This window comes from Gossypium arboreum, chromosome 1, assembly GCF_025698485.1.
Source record: "Gossypium arboreum isolate Shixiya-1 chromosome 1, ASM2569848v2, whole genome shotgun sequence".
Lineage (NCBI taxonomy): Eukaryota > Viridiplantae > Streptophyta > Magnoliopsida > Malvales > Malvaceae > Gossypium > Gossypium arboreum.
In genome coordinates this window covers 122862096-122885246 of record NC_069070.1, presented here as the reverse complement: position 1 = coordinate 122885246, position 23151 = coordinate 122862096, and the positions used below count along the sequence as shown (strand labels likewise).

General features: G+C 31.6%; 4 protein-coding genes across 6 annotated transcripts in view; 2 read left to right on the top strand and 2 right to left on the bottom strand.

Annotated features, from left to right (window-relative positions):
* Positions 1–22303, bottom strand: part of LOC108483784 (uncharacterized) — an 84066-nt gene extending 61763 nt beyond the window's left edge. The window contains exon 1 of one of the 2 annotated variants that reach the window (XM_053032063.1): positions 22294–22303. The gene's annotated coding sequence lies outside the window, so the exon portion shown is untranslated. Of the gene's footprint in view, positions 1–19647; positions 19658–22293 lie in introns of those variants that run through there. The other variant, XM_053032058.1, reaches the window with a different exon arrangement.
* On the bottom strand, positions 1264–3204 carry LOC108480718 (uncharacterized protein At4g06744-like). Its single transcript, XM_017783800.2, has 2 exons — positions 1564–3204; positions 1264–1423 (listed from the first exon to the last, which is right to left on the bottom strand). The coding sequence occupies exon 1, from the start codon at positions 3040–3042 to the stop codon at positions 1585–1587; it is 1458 nt and encodes a 485-aa protein (XP_017639289.1). The 5' UTR covers positions 3043–3204; the 3' UTR covers positions 1264–1423; positions 1564–1584.
* Positions 10911–17511, top strand: LOC108483687 (phosphatidylinositol 3,4,5-trisphosphate 3-phosphatase and protein-tyrosine-phosphatase PTEN2A). Of its 2 annotated transcripts, XM_017787224.2 has the most exons (14): positions 10925–11068; positions 11765–11828; positions 12390–12877; positions 13034–13135; positions 13211–13267; positions 13782–13847; positions 14371–14547; positions 14658–14744; positions 14864–14928; positions 15004–15080; positions 15649–15695; positions 15821–15951; positions 16048–16117; positions 16919–17511. In XM_017787224.2, the coding sequence occupies exons 3-14, from the start codon at positions 12464–12466 to the stop codon at positions 17312–17314; spliced, it is 1689 nt and encodes a 562-aa protein (XP_017642713.1). In that variant the 5' UTR covers positions 10925–11068; positions 11765–11828; positions 12390–12463; the 3' UTR covers positions 17315–17511. The 2 variants fall into 2 exon arrangements, with proteins under 2 accessions (XP_017642714.1, XP_017642713.1); XM_017787225.2 differs by lacking the exon at positions 11765–11828 and having other exon boundaries at positions 10911–11068.
* LOC108483368 (protein SRC2 homolog) lies at positions 19288–22756 on the top strand. The gene is made up of 7 exons (XM_017786724.2): positions 19288–19811; positions 19916–20020; positions 20744–20870; positions 20959–21030; positions 21882–21927; positions 22018–22336; positions 22432–22756. Exons 1-7 carry the CDS (start codon positions 19769–19771, stop codon positions 22467–22469), a joined length of 750 nt encoding a protein of 249 aa, XP_017642213.1. The 5' UTR covers positions 19288–19768; the 3' UTR covers positions 22470–22756.
* Positions 22757–23151: the final 395 nt, after the last annotated feature.

Genomic DNA, 23151 nt, shown 5'->3' with positions numbered 1-23151 from the left:
TATTTATATAAATATTTATTATTTATATAAAATAATAATTTTTGTCAAATAAATATTAATGCTTTAAAAAAATTTATAAAATTAAAGTTCAAGTTGAAGTGAATTTTTTTTTATTTAGGATGAATCCCTATAATACTAGGAGATAATATACATTATTAGAGACCAACAAAATGGGAGAGAATTTTTAGGAATAAAAATAATATTATTTTAATTGCCAAAAATATTATTATTTTTAAAGGATAAATTTTAAATTTTAAAAATAATGAGATATTGTATGGACCCGCTCCTATAGGAATCGGCTGAGACTCTTATGCATCGCCTATTGACATATTGTATGGAACGAAAAGCATGGCACCGTCAATATTAGGCGGGTAGACCATGTCCCGGTGGATAGCGATAGACTCGTCCTTGAGGTAACGTTTTTCGTTCAAGTGAGCCATAGGATGAAGTATTAACGAATCAAAGATGTCGTAAAATCCGAGCGATGATACAAACCAGCTGCTGTATTGACAGAACTGTTGCTGTCATAACAAAAGGAACTATTATCATATGCTACTTAGACGCAAGTAGAGATAATTTTAATCAACTTATAGCTCGAGATACTTTTTCGGAGTAAAAGCACAACAAACTTTGATCCTTTATTCATTCTATTAAGATCTCACATAATACATTATAAACATACGCTTTAACCAAATGATTATCAAAACTAATTGAACTTAATCAAGTACGATAATTGATCTTGCATGATGTTATGATGTTATGGTACTATATTGAGAATAACTCCTTAAGCTTTCCATTGGATATGCTCTCATCCAAATTTGAGAACACCATTAGTAGTAGTAGATGATGGAGAAGAACCAGAACCAGTAGATTCTTTTTTCTCAGATTCTTCAATGGAATTTGAATTATATCCATTTTCCCCTTCCATACAAGGAACCCATTTGAAAGATTCTTTCCTCCCACAGCTTTGAGAAAAAATTACCATTTTATAGTTAAAATGTGCCATCAGTCCTATACTTCTTCCAAAATTTTATATTTAGTCTCTAGTTTTTATTTTTAAGAATTTAATTTTTCTATTTTTAAATTTTAATTTTCAAGTTCAATTATTAACACTATATTTTAAAATAAAAATTCTTAGTAATCACATAATTAAAAAAATAAGTAATGAACACAGGCGACAGCAAAAGCTGGTAGGAGCTTGACTTGTTAAATTGGAAATTTAAATTTTGGCATTCTAATATATAACAAAATTGCACTTTAACCTTCTAAAAATGATAAAATTTTAATTTAGTCATTTAAAAAATCATGAAGATATAAGCTATTAAAATGGTGAAATTCCATTTTAGCTCATAAAATTACACAACTTAACCCAAAAAAAGATTTTGGCTTTGCTCCTTGTAAGCTCCTTGTAATGAATCCGAATCTAACAAAATAATTTTAATAATATTAACAACTGGTCATGAAATTTTTAATTTGAAAATAGAAAGATTGAATTTCTGAAAATAAAAGTAAAATGACAATTTTAAATTAGGAAATGGTACAGGGACTTTTAACATATTTAACCTTATTATCTTTTCGTTTTGTTCATAACCGATGAGGTTTAAGAACACCATAAGTAGTAGCTGACGGCGAAGAAGAACCAGAACCGGTAGATTCCTTTTTCTCAGATTCTTCAATGGAATTTGAATGAAACCCATTTTTCCCTGCCATACAAGGAATCCATTTGAAAGATTCTTTTCTATCACAAATCAGTTTTCTCGAGAAAAACATAGCACAATCGGCTTTTGATCTTTGCTCCGGCAAATCCAAGATACAGTTGTTCTTAACGTTGAGCTTCTTCTTCATTACCAAATCCCGGCATGCCGGTCCGACTTGGGTGAAATAATTACTCGACAAAGACAAGTTTTGAAGATTGGGTAACCGGCAAACGATTTCCGGTACTTCGCCGTAAAATTCATTGCCGGCTAAATTGAGTTGCTCCATCTTTTTCAAACAACCGAACGAATGTGGTATCGGCCCGGTTAGTTTATTCGTTCCGACGTCAAAAACGGTGGCGTTTTGTAAGTAGCCGATCTCGTACGGTAAACAACCAGTGAGTTCGTTGTTGAGGAATAGTACTTCGAGGAGGTTTTTAGCTTTGCCGATACTTGGCGGGATCGGACCAGTGAACTTGTTGTTTGCAAATGTTATGTATAATGCCGGTGTATCGCCTAAATTTTCCGGTAGACGTTGCTTGAAATTGTTGTTGTTGATGAAGAGAACGTCGAGGTCTAATTTGAAAACTGTCGCCGGAACGACGCCGTTGATTTGGTTGAACCTTATATCGAGGAAAGTTAATTGTGTGGCACGGAGGACTTCCATCGGGAAATCGTCGGTGATCTTGTTGTTACTGATATCAAACTCGTAGAGGTATTTGATTTTGGACGTTCCGATGAACGGAATGGTGCCGGTGAAGTTGTTGGAATTGGCATGGAAAATGGCTAAATCTGTTAATCCGTCGATGAAATCGTGGAGTGGAAGGGAACCATTGATGCCGGAGAGCTTAGCGCCGTTGAAATCAACGGCGGCAACTGCTCTTTTTTTCATGTCCGGTCGCACATCACATTTGAAGCCGTTGTATTTGCAAACGTTGGCACCGTTCCATGTTTTTGTGTATCTTTTGCTATTTTCATCTGGTTTGATTAGCTTCTTGAACTTTTGGATTACTCCATAAGATGTTGCGAGCAGTTCGTTTTCGAAGCAGAGGTTGTTGCTCCGGTAACCACATTTCGACGGTGGTGGTGGAGGTGGAGGTAGAGGTGGAGATGGTGGTGGTGGACATTCAGGTTCAGGTGGCGGAGGAGGAGGACAATCTTCAGGCGACGGAGCAGGAGCTTCACCGCCGCCGCCGCCGATAATGATCTCTAACGTTTCCCTGTTAGTCCCAATGAACGGATACAGACCACCATCATCACCATAATCATTGTCACTGACCACCTCGTGAGACCAACAAGAACCAAAAATGGCGATCAAAACTAAAAACGAAAGAGAAAGATTACCCATTGTTTTTCTTTGAGAAATTGAGTGAAAGGCTATGGTGGATTATATAAGATAAAAAAAAAATGGGGGCAATAGGGGTGACCATAATTGAAGGAAAAGTCAAGGTTCACGACATGGTACAAAGTTGGATCGTACTGTTTTTGTCTTGGAAAATGAAAGTTTTGTTAACAGCTGCTTGCTTTGTTGCTCGATTCCCTTTGCATAATTGCACCTTAATAACTTCTTCTCATAATTTTTTTTATTTTTAACTATAAAAATTTAAAATTTTCTATTTTAGTCATTAATATTATTAAATTTTAATATTTTGGTCACTAATCACTTGTAGTAACTCTTTTTATTGGTGTAATAATAAATTTAACCCTTAAATACTTACATATTCTATCAATTTAATTTTAATCTTAAAAATTAAATTTAATCATTAACTTTACACCTACTGTTAATTAAATTTTACTTCTTAAAAATTTAAAAATAAAATTTATTTAAATATTTTTTATAAAAGTACAAAAGATTGTATAAAATGCATATAAAATTATAAATGAACGAATATCCATTTTTCTTTTTCTTTTTGGCATAAAATTTATTTACTAAAATAAAATATTTTTAAAAAATACAAACAAGACTTAAACTAAATTTAAAATTTTCCTTTTTTAGTTTATTTTATAAATACTAAATTTTATTATCGTCTAGCATTGCTTCAGGCACCACCTTCTTCCACAACCGCAAGCACCAATAGCCTTTACTTTAAACTATTCGATTTCCATATTCTCTCCATCATCGCACCATTGAACTAGGATTTGGTAGTGGAGTTGCTCTCATGGCGTTCCACCTACTGAGTTCATAAGAGTTCATCCCCAAATCATGCTCGCCCTCAACCACGACCTCAAGCGCATCAAGCTCATTCTAAGCAACAACCTAAAGCATCGATTCTCACCCTTTTTGTCTTCAAGTTATAGCTTTTGACTCAACCTGAACATGGTGATAGTTAATAGTGAAAAAAGGAAAATTTTGAACCTGCGTAAGTCTTCTTAGTGATTTTTTTCCCTTAAATTGTTTTATTAATAGTATTATTTTATAAATAAATTATTATTTAATAAAAAATTTTATGTTAGAAAATAAGAAAAATAACATATTCATTTATTTATAACTATTTTGTATGTATGTTATTGGAAAAGAAATTTTAAATAATTTTTATATTTTTAAAGTTTTCAAGAATCAAGACTAAATTGACAAAAATGTGTAAAGTTGAGGGTTAAATTTTTTAGATTTAAGACTAATTGGATAAAATCTATAAGTACTGGAGGGCTAAATTTATTATTATGCCAATAAAGAGGCCATCGCTAGTGATTTTAATAGATAAGTGATCAAAATATTAAATTTCGATAATGTTGGAACTAAAATAGAAAATTTTAAACCTAGGTGACCAAAGTAAGAACACACTAATGATTAGGTGATTATTTGCGTACTTTATCTTTCTTTATTAAAGTACTAGTCTCGAGTTTAATCTTTACAAAAAGATCTTATTGATATTTAAAAAGATTTGTATAAAAGTATTAGTTTAGCTGGTATAGTTGACATTACAACAACTTAGAGACTGTAATTAGCATTAATCTCGAGTATAATCTTTACAAAAAAATTTATTTGATATTTACAAGGACTTGGATAAAAATATTAACTCGGCTGTTTAATGTTGTAAAAAATTAAATGCACTTAAACACAAAATATCTTTCACTTTAGCAATGGGGGGTTGTGGGTAATTTAAGCAAATATGAACCCAAAAATTTAATTTAAATAAAAAGGGTGAAAGTGCCTATGAAGTCCTTCTATTAAAGGGATTTTTATCAAATTAGTCATTCTATTATTTAATGAATTAATTTAATATTTGTTCAAAAATATTTAAATAATGTCAAAACCTATTTATTTTCATTTGCAATCTCCTAGCAAAAAATTAATTTGCAGTCAGAATAAAAAAGTTTCAAAATATAACTTAGTTAAACTTGTAGGTAGATTGGATCAAAACTCAAATTTAAAGAAAAAAAACTTTGACCATATTAAAGATTTACTCCATGTATTTTAAAAAGTTAGAAATTAATCCCTTCAACAGTTTCGATTTAAAATTGTCAGGACATTAAAACCGTAAACATTTTCTGTTAAAATTTGTCAAATTAGCATATTAATTGAGCTGCCCATGTATGATCTGTTGATGGAAAATAAACATGATGGCAAATTTTAACAGTAATTATGAATCACGTCGATAGTTAAATTAAAATTTTTAAATTAAAAAGTGAGATAATTAAATTTTAAATTTTAAATTATCTCGAATTCTATAAAAAATATAAAGACTAATAACATCAAGTAGCTTGAAATGTCACACTAATTGCTTTTTCTAAGAATAATATCCAACTAGCTGAAGACAACTTAAAAAAACCCTTTTTAAAAAATTATTTTAGAAGAAAAATGCCAAGATGGGGACAAAACAAAAACGTTGTCGTCTTGCATGGAATAGTAGCCAAGCCAGTTAAGAGTAGGTTCACATGCATAACAAAACCACAAAAAAAAATCAAATCAAAATTAAATGAACCACTTTACTTTTAGAAATTTCTAAATGGGCCCTATACTTTTTTAACCCTTTGCAACCTAAGCCTATCTCTTTTGAATGGTGGCAGAGTAGCTGGTCGTATAAAGATGGGCCAACGCCGACGGTTCTGTTGTTTTATTGCTTTATTGCTTTTCATCGGCGTCTTGGGGGTCAAGTTTTGTTCTCATGCGCCCCAAATTGCCATGTGCATTTCGGCATCTATCATGTCCATATACTCGAGTAGTGGTATTACTTGAAAATTTTGATTAAAATTTGGGTTCAAGTATCATAGAGGTCTTTATATTAGTAAATAAATGATATTTTATTTTACTTTTTTTCAATAAATGAGTAAATTAGTTCATGTGTGTTGAATGAAAGAGCAACCCAATTTTTTCTGTTAAAAATTTCATTCATTTCTATTGTTAAAACTAGCATGGTTGACGTAATAACCATACAGTAAAACGTGGCAAGCTACGTGTATATTATGCCGGTGTACAAGGACCAATATTTAACAGTAAAAATGAATAAAATTTTTAATAGAATGGCTTGTTTACTCTTTGGTTAATATATAGAGACTAATTAGTCAAATCTTTTAATAGAATGGGTAAAACGCAATTTAACTCTTAGTACAAGAGCTTCCATGGTATTTTTACCTCAAATTTTGCTATCAATTCTTATATTATACATACGTTATGAGCATGATCATTGTATTTTTCAACCGAAAGGCGAAGTTAAGCATTTTTTATTTGGGGCAGAGATTGAATCATTAATTAAACCGACAAGTTTACAAATTTGGGAAGCCAAATTAGCAAATTTACCATACCAATGAGGCCAAAGCCTTTAACTACACCTTGGTGCCATCCCTATTGTAGTCCTTATATTTTTGGATTTTAAATTTTTTTAGTCCTTAATAGTTAACTTGTTCGGTTAAATTGTGCTATCGATCTTGTACTATATACAAAGTTACAAGTTTAGTTTACGTTCTCCAATTTGATCATTTCCAATCATTATAAATTTTAAAATTTTAGTCTTGATGCAAACAATAGTCATTAAATCCAATTTGATCATGTCAGCTTACTATTTTCATATGTTACTCACTACAAATCCATTTAATGGATTAATGATTATTATTTGCGTAGAGACTGAAATTTCAAAATTCAAAAATTATTAGGACTTAGAATGATCCAATTGGAAAATATGGACTAAATCTTCAATTATACACATAGTACAAAACTAGTTATTGAATTTAACCAAAAGGATTTAATTGGTACTATTTAGGTTATGACTAAAATTTTAAAATTCCAAAAGTATATGGACTAAAATCACAACTTATGCAAAGTAGAAGGACAACAAGTATTAGCCATTTATATATTTATATCATGAGTAAGCTACCCTAATGTTACTAAACTATTAGTAAATTTACATTATGGTCACTCAACTTAAAAAAGTTACAAAGTGATCATTGAACTATTCAAAAGTTTTTATTTAAGTCACCGAGTTATTAAAATTGTTGTTGTATGGCCTTATTTGTTCGCATAGCATGCATCAATTGAAAACTCTCATTTTCCTTCTCTTTTATAGTTCATTTTTTCTTTCATAAAAAAACAACTTAAAATATCACAAATTTATGAACAAAAATTCAAACAATTTTCTTCTTCAACCTCCGTTGCTGATACCAGATTAACTTAGACTTAAAGTATGTTCTTCTACTGATTCATTGTACTAATTGTCAAATTGTCATTTGGAGCTCGCTAGCCAGACTTAAAAAGAAAACTTAATAGCCCAATAACTTAAATGAAAACTTTCGAACAATTTAGTGACTTAAATGAAAACTTTCAAGTAGTTCATTACCATTTTGTAACATTTTTAAATTAAGTGATCAAAACATATATTTACTAAGAGTTTAGTGACCTTAGATGTAATTTACCCTTATATCATTTTCAAATTATATTCATACTTTTTAATTAGAAAAGTTTTATGTAAAGGGCAATGGGCAGTACCAAACTCTTCCCTGTTCCCGGTCTAGCAGGAAATTGACGTGCTAACCTTTCTTTGACATGACAGACACCGGCAATTATGTGTTTAGGCGTGTAGCAAAGCGAATATCCTAAAACTCTTCTATTTGCCCGGTTCAAAAGCCCAATTGTTCATTTTATTTCAATATATTTTATATTATAAAATTACATGAAATAATAATATTTACAAGTATATTTGTTTATTGATTAGGTTATTCGTTTAAATCTAAAAGTTTGCATAAATTTTGAAAAAGTTTAAGTAAAAATATTAAGCTCGAAAAATAGATTTAGAGTAAAAAAATAAGCCCATTTAAAATGAATCAATTTGAACTTAAATATTCAATACTTAAGTCCGACCCAAATTAACTTATTTTTAAGTTTGTAATGTTCTATATTATGTTATTTTTACGTATTATGTAATTTATAACATATAAAATAAAATCCACAATAATATATAATATTATTGTAACGTAAAAATTTTATAAGTGTTAAGATAACTATATGTAAAATTTTAATAAATAAAAATATATAAAATTTTTAATATTAAATTAAAATAATATAAATGTATATATATAAATAATATGGGTGGATTTAAAATAGGTTTGAGTTAGTCATTTACAAATATGGGCGAATTTGAACAAAATTTTAAGCTCATATTTTGGGTCAGAGTTTGGATAAGCATAAAGTATGCTAATATCATGCTTAGGTCCAACTTGAACCTAATTTGGCCTGTGGATACCTCTAGTTACAAGCTATTCGAGTTTGACTTTAAAAAAATTCAATTAGGTAATTGTCAAGTTGAATGTGAGATACTAGTTGAGTTGAATTCAAGCATCATAATACTTATATTCAAAAAGCTTATCTTCCTAATCAAAGCTTCTTCTTTTTTTTTAAATATTTTTATATTATGAAATTTGAAATTACATTATTATTCTTATTATATAGAAAAAAGATTAAGTATGAATGAGCTTAATTGAACTTGAGTTCGAACTTAAATATGAATTTGATAAACACACTTAATCGAGCTCAAGCTTAGAAATTAATGTTCGATCATGCTCAAACGAATATTGAGTCCTGAATCGCAATTGAGAACGAGTTCTATCTTACCACTATTTAAGTTTAATTTGACTTGATTACACACCTCTACTCTGTAAATCAAAATCATTTGAGATAAAAAATTATTCAAACAAGTATGTTTTTCTTATTTGAATTCGTATTCTCACTTTTTACTGAGATTAAACTACTATTACTTCAACTGACAGCTTGTTGGTAATTATAATTTTTACTAAATGTTACTTTATTAAAAAAAGAAGAAGAAAGAAACAAAAAATTGAAGTGTCTAAATTTATGATTTATATTTAGGGTTCGTGGCTACTCTTTGTCCTCTTAAAAATGTTATCTTCAAAGTTTAGATTTATGTTTGTTACTTATGAGAAGAGGTGATCATGGGCTGGGCCGGGCTGGGTTCGGGTTAGGCTCAGACAAAATTTTAGGCCCGTCTAATAGGCCTGAGCCAGCCCAGCCTGAAATATGGGCCTAAAAATTTGTCCAAGCCCGACCCAAAATAAAATTGCTAAGCCTGAGCCCGGCTCGGCTCGGCCCGACCCATATTAATTTTTTTTTTTTGCTTATTTCATTAAATAAAAAATTTAAAAATATAATAAATCAAATATATTTAAAAACATAAAACTAATATTAAAACAAATAAAATGATACTAAAACAATTTTTAAAACAATTCACAAATTGACAATATAATAAAAATGGTTATATTAAAAATTTAAAATGATTAAAAATAAAATAAAAATATATTAATATATAATTCAGCCGGGCAGGTCCTACTCTAGGTCTGCCCGTTTTCTAAACGGGCCTCTTTTTTGTCCAAACCTATTTTTCGAGCTTATATTTTTACCCAAACCCTCTCATTTTTCGGGCTGACCTTCGGGCCGGGCCGGGCCACCCAGCCCATGATCAACTCTACTTATGAGTGCAATGTACTATGAGAAAATATACTTTTAAATAAAATCGTTCTGCTATAAAAAATTAAAACATAAATGGGATTATTTTTAAAATAATAATAAGTCTAATTACGATTTTAGTCCATCTACTTTGATAACAATTGAAATTTAACTATTTTATTTTAATTTGATATGGTATAATTTAGTCATCATTGTATAACGTTATTAGTAAGTTCAAATTAATAAAAACAATAATGACCTAACATTAGTTGATACTTGATATGAGTCTAATTGTTGCATCGAATAATAGTAAAACAAAATCCATATGATTTTTAACAACTATAATTATTAGTGTTATTAACTTTTATATGCGCCAATTAAGTTTTAGCTTGGCTGATATGGGTATTGTTGCCAATGCAGGAGGATGTGAATTCGAGCGGGTTGAAGCACATTATCTTCCTATTTATGGATTAGGGAGAGTTATGAGTAGTTCTAGTCATTATATCAAAAAGAATAGATATGATAGAAATTTGATCATAAATTTTAAAATAATGGAGGATTAAAACCATAAATAAACTTAAAAGAATAGATATACAATTTAGAAATGATAAAAAGTAACAACAAATTTTCTAAACATAATCCTTGATTTCTTTTATCTACATTAATTTAAAATTTGACAATTTTTCTCAATTTAGTCAATGAACTGTATTCTATTCAAGAGCGATGATATGGCATTATGAGATTGTGCCATGTCATCAGTCGAAAAATTTCAATAATTTTTATATAAATTTATTAAAAAATTATTAGAAGTTATTTTTAAAAGATTAAAAAAATTTAAGATGTAATATTATCATATATTACCAATTTAGCTTATAATTTTATTTTTTAGCTCTTTAGATGAAAGGGTCGTAAAGAAAAGTAAAAAAAAAAATTACACAATGTGTAAATGTTGAGTATTATACTTTTTAAATTCAAGCTTTAATTGACACAATGTATAAGTATTGAGGGTTAAAGTTACTATTATGCCAAATTTAAAACTATCATGCCATTTTTTTTGTTAGGCATTTAAGGACCGGTGACAAAAAAAAAAGACAGAACCGAATAATTGGATGAGCATTTTGAGATTTTTCATAATTGAGTGATTAAAAAAAACTTATGAATAATTGAAGCACTATCATAGAATTTACCCATAAAAAATTCAAATTCCAGAATAAAAAATTACCAATTTCAAATATTAAATCTTTATCACAAGCGAAGTTTATATCATTTACGAAACATAATTTGATCTAAGCTTCTACCAGATCAGCGGTCCACATTCATTGACTGTGAAATCACGTGAATTGACAGTTAAACCCCTCGAACAACTTCAAATTACGAAACGCCACTCTCACATTTCTCCATTTTCTACCAAATTGATTTTATTTTACTTGTATTCAAAATTTGCAATCCCATGGTTCAGGTTCTTCCGTAATATCGATCCAAGGTAAGATCTATAATCACCGTAGACCTAATCTATTGAATCAAATCTTTTGAAGCCGACCGATGCTTTAATTTGATTTCATCTTTAGGTTTTGAAACTGTTTTGGAATTTGGATTCTGAAGGTTGATTTATACTCTTTTTTTTCTTTGGTTGATTTTGATGATTTTTGTTAATTGGAAGCTGAAATTTGGATTTTGTTAATGGTGAATTTATCACCAATTAAATGTATGCTTCTCGTTAATATGCTACTAATCAAAGTGATAAGCAGATAATTTGTTTATTCCACGATTGAATTTAGCCTTTTGATCTCTAGATTGAAGAATCAGTGACTGTAACTTGTTAATTAGCTACCAATCAGAGTGCTAAGCAGATAATTTTGTTATTTGGGAGCTAAATTTGTGATTTAATTGTAAATTTATTACGAATTGAATGTAGACTTTTGATTTTTAGATTGAAAAATCAGTGATTATTAATTTTTAATTAGCTAATAATCAGAGTGATAAGCAGATAATTTGTTTATTCCACAATTGAATGTAGTCTTTTGATCTCTAGAGTGAAAAATCAGTGACTATCATTTGTTAATTAGCTACCAATCAGAGTATTAAGCAGATAATTTTGTTATTTGGGAGCTAAATTTGGAATTTGATTTCGATTACATGTTGAAGATTTAATTGAAATTTTATTACCAATTGAATGTAGGTTTTTGATCTTCAGAGCGAAAAATCAGTGACTATTATTTGTTAACTAGCCACTAATCAGAGTGGTAAGTGGATAATTTGTTTGTTCCACATTTGTAACTGTTAATAGCGATTGCTGTTTTAGATCATTTTCTAATTTCCTTGCAGTTTTACTGATTTTGACTATTTGAATTACCATTATGCGTTGATTAGTTCTCCAAATAAGTTGGTTGAATTTGGTTTTGGCTAGTAATAATATGCTTGGATGCTATCTGAATGTTTGCTAGCCTGACTTCGTAGTTGTTTATTCAGTATTCGCCAGTTGAAAATTCTTTTGCAAATGAGTTCATGAATTAAAAATGGCTCAAGCGACAAACGCTATAGTATACCCTCGGGTTAGGGCAATTATGTTTTTTGATGCATTCTTTGTTTCTTAAGGTGGAATATGAACTTAAGAAAATTATTAGAGTTACATGGCAATTTTACTATATGTCATTCTGTTCCTTCTCATTATATACTTGCTATTGGGCATTAGGTCAAATCATTATGGTATTTAGCTATTCATGGTTAGGGAAAAAAGAACCACAACTTCAATTTTCTCATTGCAGTCACTATTTATTATCTAAACCTAGACATTATGCTTGCAGCTATAATTCCTTCTCATATGTTGAGATCTGTGCTCTTGACCTTAAGTCATTATTGATACCCCTGGAACACTGGAATGGATGACGGACCCGCTGACTCATCAAGTTCACCTGCTGCTGAAGCTTCTGATGTACAACTTCCTGCTGCCACAGATTTAGGACAACAAAATCTTACACATGATTCACCATCAAAGCTGTCGTCTTGGGCTAAAAATTTAAAAATTCCTCAGCCATTTGCTGCCTCACAAGAGGACTCACAAACAGAAACTGCTGGAAAGTCACCTCTTGCACGGTTTACCAGTGGAATTGGACTGCACTCGTCTCCTAAATCTCCTCCCGCCAATGATAGTAATGAAGGGAATTCACCAACTGCTCAACCTGGCTTTTTTGGAACAATTACAAATGGCATAGTCAACACATCTAAAAATGCTGTGAAAGCTGTACAGGTCAAGGCTCGGCATGTTGTTTCACAGAACAAACGGAGATTCCAGGTCAGATACTGCTATTTTCTTTTGCATGGAGATGCTTCCTTAACTTCTTTTTCTTGTAAAAATGGGAATTGATATGTGATATATATTGTAATTGTTGTTTTTTATGATGATTTGATTCTCAATATTTGTAAAGTTGCCTCTGCACCTTGACTTCAGGAAGGAGGATTTGACTTAGATATGACATACATCACTGAGAATATAATTGCTATGGGGTTCCCTGCTGGTGACATGAGCTCTGGATTTTTTGGATATGTTGAGGTAGCTAAACTAATTCATAGCTAAATTTGGCTACTGTCTTTTAATTGTACTAAATTTTCTGTAACTGTGAAACAGGGGTTCTATCGAAATCACATGGAAGAAGTGATTAGGTTTTTTGAAACCAATCACAAGGTAATGACACATCTACTGATTTATAATTTTCTCCTCTTTTAATCTTTTTTTCTTTCTCTTTCTAGTTTCCTTCACTTTGATGTTTACGTTTTTATTTAATAATTGAACAAGACAAATTGATTGTCGTGAGCCATTTCTTTGTGAGGACTTTACCATTTATTTCCTCATAGATAACAGGAACCTTGTGCTGACCTCATAAGTTGAACGAAAATATGAGCTTGATCTATGTCCTGTTAGGTTTTGCTGTATTTGTGTTAATTTAAACATACCTGGTTTGGGGCGATGACTATAATGTCAACTTTCTGGCCTATACCTTTATCCTAGTACATCAACCTTTCTTTCAACATTAGCCTTGTTTGTCGAGGTTTGTGGAGCAGTTAAAGTTGCTTTGCCTAAATATTTGGTTGTATTACTCAAAATGAGCCTTTGGGTTTGACGGGGCTTTTATATGTTGGTAATTCGCAATTATATGATACAATTTGGCCCTAAAATCTGTCCGACTTTCTATATGCAGGATAAGTACAAAGTATATAACCTTTGCTCTGAGAGACTATATGATGCTTCACTGTTTGAAGGAAAGGTATGGCATGATTTGTTATGGGAACTAACCCGGTAATATGTTTGCTATTCATATTTCACTTGAGCTTATTTCATAATCTATATGCCCTGTGCCTATTGTTTAGCTTTGATAAAAGAAACCCTTTTTCTAACCAAATAAGCATATTGCTCTCTTTTAGCATTTGAAAAGAGATTAAGATTTCATTTGTTCGGACCTGTGGATTAATCTAAAGCAAAAATAAGTTTAACCCAACTGAAGAAATTAAGCCCTAATTTCTTTTGGAATCCATTCGGAGCGGATTGAGTGGAATATTGTACTCGATGACGAAATCAGTCATTGGCAGAGTATAATTCCTCGGTAGAGTCAATTCCATCCAAGCTTTTTTTGTTGTTTCACTAACTTTTGTTTCTCATTCGTGCATCCTTAACAACAGATACAACCCAGTTGATTAAAATCAAATCAACTAAAACTGACTGTAGTTATAGGATGACCAATGTCAATAAAGTTGTACCATCTTATTATTGTTATCATACTTTTTCTTCAGGTTGCTAGTTTCCCATTTGATGACCATAATTGCCCCCCAATTCGATTGATAATATCTTTCTGTCAAAGTGCTTACTCATGGCTAAAGGAAGATATCGAGAATGTTGTGGTTGTGCACTGTAAAGCTGGGATGGCAAGGACAGGGTTGATGATCTCTAGCCTTCTTTTATACTTGAAGGTTTGACCCATTGGACATATTCTTGAAGAAATGATAGTGAATTTGGTGAAGCTACATGTTTTGTGGTTACAATTGTTGATACTGTTTTCATAAATTATTATCCCTTCTAGTTCTTCCCCACTGCTGAAGAGTCGATTGACTATTACAACCAGAAAAGATGTGTGGATGGGAAGGGGCTGGTTCTGCCAAGTCAAATTGTGAGCAATGGACTTCTAGTGATATTCTCGGACGAGTAATTTCTGAATTTGTTCTGTCTTTGGCAAGCTGTTTATATCTTACCTGGTTGCCACTTTTGTTTTCTTGTTATCTTCTGAAGAGATATGTCAAATACTTTGAACGCGCCTTAATATACTTCAATGGTGAAAACCAGCCTGGACGCAGGTATTCTCTTGGCTATGCAATGTTTATATTGCATCTTTGTTCTTTCTATTATTGCTGACAGCACATTTTATATAGGTGCATGCTTAGAGGATTCCGGCTTCATCATTGCCCTTATTGGACCAGGCCCTCAATTACCGTCTCTGATCATAATGGTACAACATGCTTCGTCTGCAAATTGGTTTTTTTATTTGATTGATGATTTGTGCTTCTATATTTTTCTTTAAGCTAAGCTTCTCTATAACTTAGGGTCTGCCAATGCATAAGATACTTTTTATGCTTAGAGGAATTCCTTAGGTTAGATGTGAAGATTAGATTTCTCACTCTACCTTTACACGTCTACATTCGCTCTTACTCAAGAATCTAAAATACCAGCATTAAGAATGTTTAAAATGCATGGTTGTCGTTCCAAGAATCTAAATTACCGGCTTAAGGTCACCTTTGATTTCATTTGGTTCCTTATGTTTTAGGATCAAAACCCACCCCTTGATGTAATTTTGCATCACTTGAAAGCATTTGTTAATGAGAGTCTTTGTCGGAATGCTTTAATGAGCAATTGCTGTAATTCTAGGCTCTAACCTTTCCTCGCAAATTAAAATTTCAGATACATTCTTTCCCTTCTAGTACTTCAAAGAAGTGAAATTGACTCGCAGCCATTCTATTGTATATTAAAGCTACCTTAACCTTCTGCCTAGCCAAACATAATAATCTTTTCATGCACAGGTGTTCTCTTCTCCACAAAGAAGCATCCACGTACCAAGGATCTCTCTGTATGTTTCTTTGGTTGTTTGCTTAATTATCACAATCAATGCCCATATTTTTAAAAATGCCGTTTTAAGCTCTGGAGCATCCTTATTCCAATTTGAACTTCGGTGCATATAATTATTCTTCACAGCCAGAAGATTTTTGGTTTAGCGCTCCAAAGAAAGGAGTTATGGTCTTTGCTTTGCCTGGGGAATCGGGTCTGACTGAGTTGGCTGGGGACTTTAAAGTCCATTTTAATGATCGCCAAGGGGATTTTTACTGGTATGTAATCTTCCTCTCAAATAAAATTAGCTCCTTGGCTTGTATTTATGAATTGAAACTGATCTCTTTGTGATTCTTGGCCTTTTGATTCCTCAGTTGGTTGAATACAACAATGATAGAAAACAGAAAACTTCTGAGTACTGGTGATCTTGATGGTTTCGACAAGGTAAAACATGATATGCTTTACGTTGAGACTATATATTTATGCGTAAAACTCCAAGAAATCACCCTGTGGTTAACCCAAAATAAATTTGGCCCCTGAGGTTAAAAATCTGACACTGAACTATCTTATGCTTGCCTCCATTTACTTTATACACGACACCGATAACCATTTTTCCTCTTAATTTTACACTTCTTTGTTTCTGGTAAGAAAAATTTTTACAGCCCTTTTTCTCTTCCTCTCTCATGGTTTCACATTAGCAGCCATTTCTTGGCTTCCTACTACGCTTAAATTGGCAGCTAAAAACCTTATCCATAATATACTTGGCCAACAGCCATGGTAACAAGATTTTTAGGATGTTTGATCTCGATTTTTAGGATTTTCTAGGGAAACTGAGAATCCTGAAATGGCTATTCTAGGGGAACTGGGAATCCTGAAATGGCTAAGGAAGAAAGAGAGCCTGGAATGAGCATGGATGTGGAAATGGGTAATTGTTAAATCTCAGGTTTTTGATGCTGGACGGCTTATGAATGTATTTAGTGAAAATGAGAGAAGTTTTGGAAAGAAACGGAAAATGTTAAAGAGTGTTCTGGAAAGATAAAATGAAACACATCTCACAGTAGTTAAACTTTCGATTTTTAAACCTCAGAGGGCATATCTAGTCCGCCGTTAACCGCTGAATATGTTTCTAGAATTTACCCTAAATTTATTTGTGATGTTCTTTCAACCTGTCTACGTATCTTCGTTACTTTCGGTTGAAATAATGTCCTCTTTGATGTTTCTTCCTCTTTTGGATAATTTTTGCAGAGGAAATTGCCGTCCCCCGGTTTCCAGGTTGAGATTGTGCTTGTAGATTATAATGGCACTGCTCCCCCAAAGTCACAACCCGAAACTCCTACAAATAAGCAAGATGAAAGCTCAGGCACCTCCGAATCAGCCGAGGGAGCCACCTCCAAGTCCAAAACAACTAATTCTGATCAGGTTGCAAGTTTGGTGAAGTCTACTGAAAAAGTTTCCTTAGGAAGTACGGACACCCAACATAAGCATGCCATTAACGAGCCTAGAAAAGACACCGTCCAGCAAGCTGCTGATGCTGCTGATGCACGTGTTCCGATTTCCAGCTCAGAAAGTCAATTCAAGGCAATGGCTGCTGATGCATCTGTTTTCAGTTTCGGAGACGAGGAAGATTTTGATAGCGAATAAACCGGAGAAATGTCAAACTTCCTGTACATACATCAGGTTGCAAGTTATATGAATCCCAGGTAATGTTCTATTGTATTTGTTTTATTCGAATCATCTCACATTCTGATTCTGACTTATAGGTGTTGTAAATCCCCATAAAAAAAATTGGCTGGTAGAATATTCTCTGCATTAAATTATGAATCAAAGTCTCGATGAAATTCGTTTTTTGGTTACTTTGTGAAAGAAAAACTAGTTTACCATTTAGAAATGTAACATTTGGTTTGTTCGTTCTTTATCGTGTAGTTTGCATGGTTCTTGATACCATATGAGTTGTCTCAGGGTTTTTCCCGATTTTTCATTTTTTTTGAAGTATTTTTTCTCGCGTCTGCATCTGACATATGCCCATGTTGAATTTACATCCAAATCTGAGTTGTCTACTGTTATGAATATACCAACATATCCAAGTCCGAGTAACATAATTCTTTTTTATGCTTTTTCTTAAAGCACGGCTTGTTCGTTTCACATGAATATATGAATTTTTTTTTTATAAAAATCCTATGATATCTTGACATAATGATGACAAGGTCGAGGTTTTAGGAACTTTGAGATCTTTAGTTCATGTCTTACCCCATGTAAATTATGTATGGATTTTATTTCATTTTAAATTTCTCCATGCGTGCATCTGTCTAAATTTATTCTAGTTTGGGTTCACTTATATTTTGAATACCAATCTGTTTGTATATCGTAATAGTTTACTTTTGGTTATATTTATTCATACCTGATTTATTTGTTTAACTTCTTTAAGAAAAAAAATTATAAAAAATATAATTTTTAACGTGTTAAAACGTTTATAATTAATATATATATATATAAAACGAATTTCAGCAATAAAAAGTCAAAATAGTGGCAAAATATCTTAATTTGTCAAATTAAAAAAATGTTTTAGTCAGAGTTTGACCTGGTTTTTGTTTGATTTGATGACGTGGAGAAAAGGGCTTCAAAATAATAAAAATTCTTCTCTTAGAAGACCTTTTCTTTTATCTTAATCGAAGCCTTTATCCCTGCCTCGTTAAGAAAAGTATTCTTTGTGTGTATATAATACACAACACGGCTTAAATTATTGGATAGGATCGATTTTATTAAATTATATTTTTGTTTGTATCTTATACTAATAAAATTATATTTTCTTAATATTTAACTCAATAATTGTTAGATTAAAATTAATTTGTATTTATGTATACTATAAATAAAGTGTTTAATCATTGTTGTTAAAAATTGAATTAAATTAATCAACTAAATCAATTGAGCTCTTGAATTGAGTATTGATGCTATAAAACCAAAGGAGGATTGAGCCCTTAACTGATGATCATGTTTATAATATTATTTATATTTATTCATTTTTTCTAAAAATATATTTAATATTTATGAAAAGAAATTTAGATTACAAACACAATTACAAATATATCACAAATAATATATATATTTAAATAATTTTAATTATAATTAAATTATTGCAATGCATGAATGAATTAACAACCATCCAATTTTAAGATAATAAAATTTTAAAATTCCAACCTTAACTATTAATCCACAATAATTTTTTATAATTAATAATTGAGAGAAAAAATAGGGTTATTTGAGAGTCAACCAAAACTCTTATCCTATAACATTATAATCTTACTATTAGACCAAGAGGCTGTTTGTCATTAATGCATTTACTATTTATTTAAATGAATATGAAAAATACTTGAATTAAAAAATATTTTTGTTATTTTTTTCTAAATTCTGTTGATAAACTAAGAAACAAGTAACAACGTGAAAATTTTGTTTTTTTGTTTTTTGTATTTTATTCAACTGCCATTTTCGTTTATATTTTCTTGACAATGGCTGTTCATTGTCAAGGAAATAAAGTTGAAAAAAAAAAAAGTCTAATTTTCTTTTTGATGAAATAAATAATCTATTTTTTATAATTTTCTTTATTCATATATAACAGCCGCCATTACCATTTTATCAACTAAGCAACTTACAAGTTACAACCCCTGAACGCAAAAACCAAAACTTTCTTTTTCTTTCTATCCAAACAGAAAATAAAAAATCCTTTGGTTTTTCACTTTTACAAGCCTTTTCAGTTATGGCAACTACGCGTTTATATATGTTTTATATGGAAATTGCATAGTTTTTGCCAGTTTTTTAAAACCGAATTGAAAGCCCCCAAATTGAATTAAACTTCCCTTGCTGTTGCAAAGAAAAAAAAAAGTTTTAAAAGAAAAAACCATCATTAAAATCGTTAATTCAAAGCTTAAACACAACTTATCTATTAAAAGTTCACTCGTTTTCTCATCTATAAAAAGTCACCCCCCTTTTTAAAAGGCAGGTCAAATCACCAAATCTCATCACAAAAAAAACTCCAAATTTCTTCTCTGTACTTTTCTTCATTTTTATTTTCTTTATATTTGTTATTTTAGTATCAAATCCATGTCGGTTTCTGGTATCCACGGCCATGTTCTCGAGGTTACTGGTACGTGAAAGTTTGTTTTTTTTTTTTTTGAATTTTATAGGGTAATTATTGATTTTTGTGCTTATTTGAATGTTGGGCTTTTTTTTCTTTTGTGGCTATGGAAGTTGTTGGATGCAATAGATTGAAAGATACTGAATGGCTTTCAAGGCAAGATCCTTACGTTTGTCTTGAATATGGCAGCACTAAATACCGTACTAGAACTTGCACTGGTAATTTCTCTCTTTCAACTTTACATACACACACACACACACACATATATATATATATATGCACAGATGAATGTATGTATGTATTTTAGGGTTTTTGATTTGGGTCTTTGGATCTAAGTTAAACGTCAGGAAAATTCTAAGAAAATCTCCTTAAAACGAGCTATCTGTAAGCTTCCATGTTATACAAAACATTACAGGAGTTATAATAGTTTGTCTAATTGGGTAATCTTTTTGTAAGATTCAGCATTATATATTTACATATATATATGAATTCATGTATTTTGGGTTTTTGGATCTAAGTCAAAATTTAGGAAAATTCTAAGAGAAGCTCCTCAAAATGAGCTTTTAGTAAGCTTCAATGTTATATAAGACATTATAGAAGTTATAATAATTTGTCTAATTGTACAATGTTAAAACATTACAGATGATGTAATAATTTATGTAATTAAATAATATTTTGCGTAATTGTGATATTAGACAACATTATGAAAAAATTGTGATAACAAGGTGTAAGTAATTCGCTTCATTCGCATCCAAATCATGAATGTTTGGAATCCATAGACGTCGCTTTTCCTAGTTTGAATTGAAGGGTGACATAAAATCGGTAGATTTATAGTTAACATATTCATTGTTTTTGTGTGATCGGAGCTTGTAGAAAGCTCAATCTAAAAAGCTCGCCCTGGAATTCTTCCGGAAATTTAACATCTCGGTTTTTTGTTTTAGATGGTGGCAAAGCACCTGTATTCCAAGAGAGGTTCACATTCACATTGATTGAAGGGCTTAGAGAGATCAATGTTGTGGTATGGAACAGCAATACATTGACTTATGACGATTTTATCGGCAGTGGAAAGTAAGAAAACACCTTTGATCCGTTTATGTGCTTTTGAAAAGATTTGTTCTTATTGGTTTTTTTATTCTAATGTTCGGTTTTCTTGTAGGATTCAATTGCAGAAGGTTCTTTCTCAGGGTTTTGATGATACTGCTTGGTCACTTCAGACTAAAACCGGAAGGTAAACAAATTGAAAACTGAAATCGAAGTGTCATATTTTGCATGTACTAGGGTAAGATATGTTTTGATGAATAACAAATCGAAAACCAAAATCGAATTGTCATTTTTTGCATGTACTAGGATGAGATATGTTTTGATGAATAATCTCTAGCGGCACTTGACCTTTAGAGATTGGTTTAAGTTATATTGCCTGCAGAACCTTGTTTATATTTCTCCATATAATTCCTGAATCTCAGGATTTTAATGATACTGCTTTGGTCACTTCAAAGAAAAACCGGCAGGTAAATGAATCGAAAATTGAATGGTAGCTTTTAGCATGTACTAGGATAAGATATGTTTCAATGAAGAATCTAAGGACGCTTGATCTCGAGATCGGTTTAAGCTTATATTGGTTGTGAAACGCTGTTTATGTTCCTCCATATAATTCTGGAATCTCTGTCATTGCTAGCTTGTCTTTATACTTATTGCATCCTATCTTCCATGTGGATTCATTTTTACTCTCACGGTTTATGAGGAAGAAAATCGGTTCTTGTAGTCATGTACGCATGTCTCAGTTGTCCTCAAACTGAAAGATTTTTGCTTAATTTATGCTTCTGTTCATCAAAATTGACACGTAATTACTCATTTTGCTGCAATGTCTTGCTCCATAAATGTTACGATACTGTTTTGATAGCAATTGTGTTTCTTGGAACCTTATTTGTTATATATATACCAGCAAGACATTCTGTTTCATGCTCGGTTATTGACTTGTCTAATTTGCCGAGTTAAATTTCATGTTATATTCCCTATTTTTGGATTTCCTTTAGTTAGAGCAATCTTTGAGCACCTACCGATACTTTTTCCGAATTGCAGATATGCCGGAGAAGTACGGCTGATAATGCATTACGGAAATGCCAAAGTAAGTCCAATCTATTTTACTGTTATTCACCAGCTTCGTTAATATTTATTTGAAAAAATGTGAACTAAACGGTTACTTGGATTATTGCAGCCGCCAACCACAACATATGCTCCGACAGCACCACAATATACAGCTCCTCCTCCACATGTCCCTCAATATTCCGCACCTCCGGCAACTTATCCAGCTTCTTATCCACCACCAGCTACAACATATCCATCTCCATCACCATATCCAGCGTATCCTTCATCTGCATACCCTCCTCCACCTTCGGCTTATCCTCCGTCGCATTCAGCTTACCCTCCACCACCTTCCGCATACCCTCCACCACCTTCCACATACCCTCCACCTCCGCCACATTCATCGTATCCCCCATCTACGTATCCACAACAATCACCCTATTATCCGCCAGGTAATTTCAGTTACATTTTATATCTTTCGATGATTACACCCTATTGCATTTCAAATATAGTACTTAAGTTCCATTCTTTTCCATTTTGCAAACAGGTCCTTTCCCGGGTCATTATCCCCCACCACCGTACTAAAACATCCAAGGAGGAGACAATTCCTCATCGGCCAAGGGTTTCACATGTCAACCAAATGCAAAAATGCACATGTCAACCAAAAGCTAAAATGAGAAGTATTTAAAATATTGTGTGGAAACTGAAAACTTAGAACTCTGTAATATCCATTGTATAGTTTTGACTTTTTATGATAATAATACACTTCAGTTTGTGGATTTCTTTTTAGGTCATTTCTACTCTGTTTTGTTCAACTTTGATGTCTTACAACACCACCAAAGCTAAATGAAATATTGAACAATTAACCTAAACTTGACCTAAGGCAGACTATTTATTATCCGCAGACTATTTATTATCCTAACTTGAAGGTCTGTTATTTTAGAATTAATTGGTATTGTTAGTATTGCAACATTTATGTTTAAGCTCGTAATATTTTTTATTTTGGGATTAAGATTTGCCATCATTGCTGTTGATATAGAGTTTGAGTTTGAATATGTTTATCCACCTCCTCTATTTTTGAGATTCGGGGCTGACAACATTGTTAGCAGTAATCTGACAAATAATATCTTTCAATTTAGGGATCGAAAGGTTATATGTAGTTTAAGTAGGATCGTAGATGAACAAAGTTTCGTTGCATAGTTTGATTCAAGTTTTAAAGACTCGCTTATTAAACGAACTGAACACGAACAAATGTTGTTCAATTTAT

What these genes read in the sequence shown, in the direction of transcription:
- LOC108480718 (XM_017783800.2), bottom strand. Translation starts at nt 3,042, where the DNA reads ATGGGTAATCTTTCTCTTTCGTTTTTAGTTTTGATCGCCATTTTTGGT.
- LOC108483687 (XM_017787225.2), top strand. Translation starts at nt 12,464, where the DNA reads ATGGATGACGGACCCGCTGACTCATCAAGTTCACCTGCTGCTGAAGCT. An exon ending in CGCCAAGGGGATTTTTACTG is followed by an intron (nt 15,952 to 16,047) that starts GTATGTAATCTT and finishes TTGATTCCTCAG; the next exon opens with TTGGTTGAATACAACAATGA. An exon ending in ATCTTGATGGTTTCGACAAG is followed by an intron (nt 16,118 to 16,918) that starts GTAAAACATGAT and finishes TAATTTTTGCAG; the next exon opens with AGGAAATTGCCGTCCCCCGG.
- LOC108483368 (XM_017786724.2), top strand. Translation starts at nt 19,769, where the DNA reads ATGTCGGTTTCTGGTATCCACGGCCATGTTCTCGAGGTTACTG. An exon ending in CCGTACTAGAACTTGCACTG is followed by an intron (nt 20,021 to 20,743) that starts GTAATTTCTCTC and finishes TTTTTGTTTTAG; the next exon opens with ATGGTGGCAAAGCACCTGTA. An exon ending in GATTTTATCGGCAGTGGAAA is followed by an intron (nt 20,871 to 20,958) that starts GTAAGAAAACAC and finishes GTTTTCTTGTAG; the next exon opens with GATTCAATTGCAGAAGGTTC.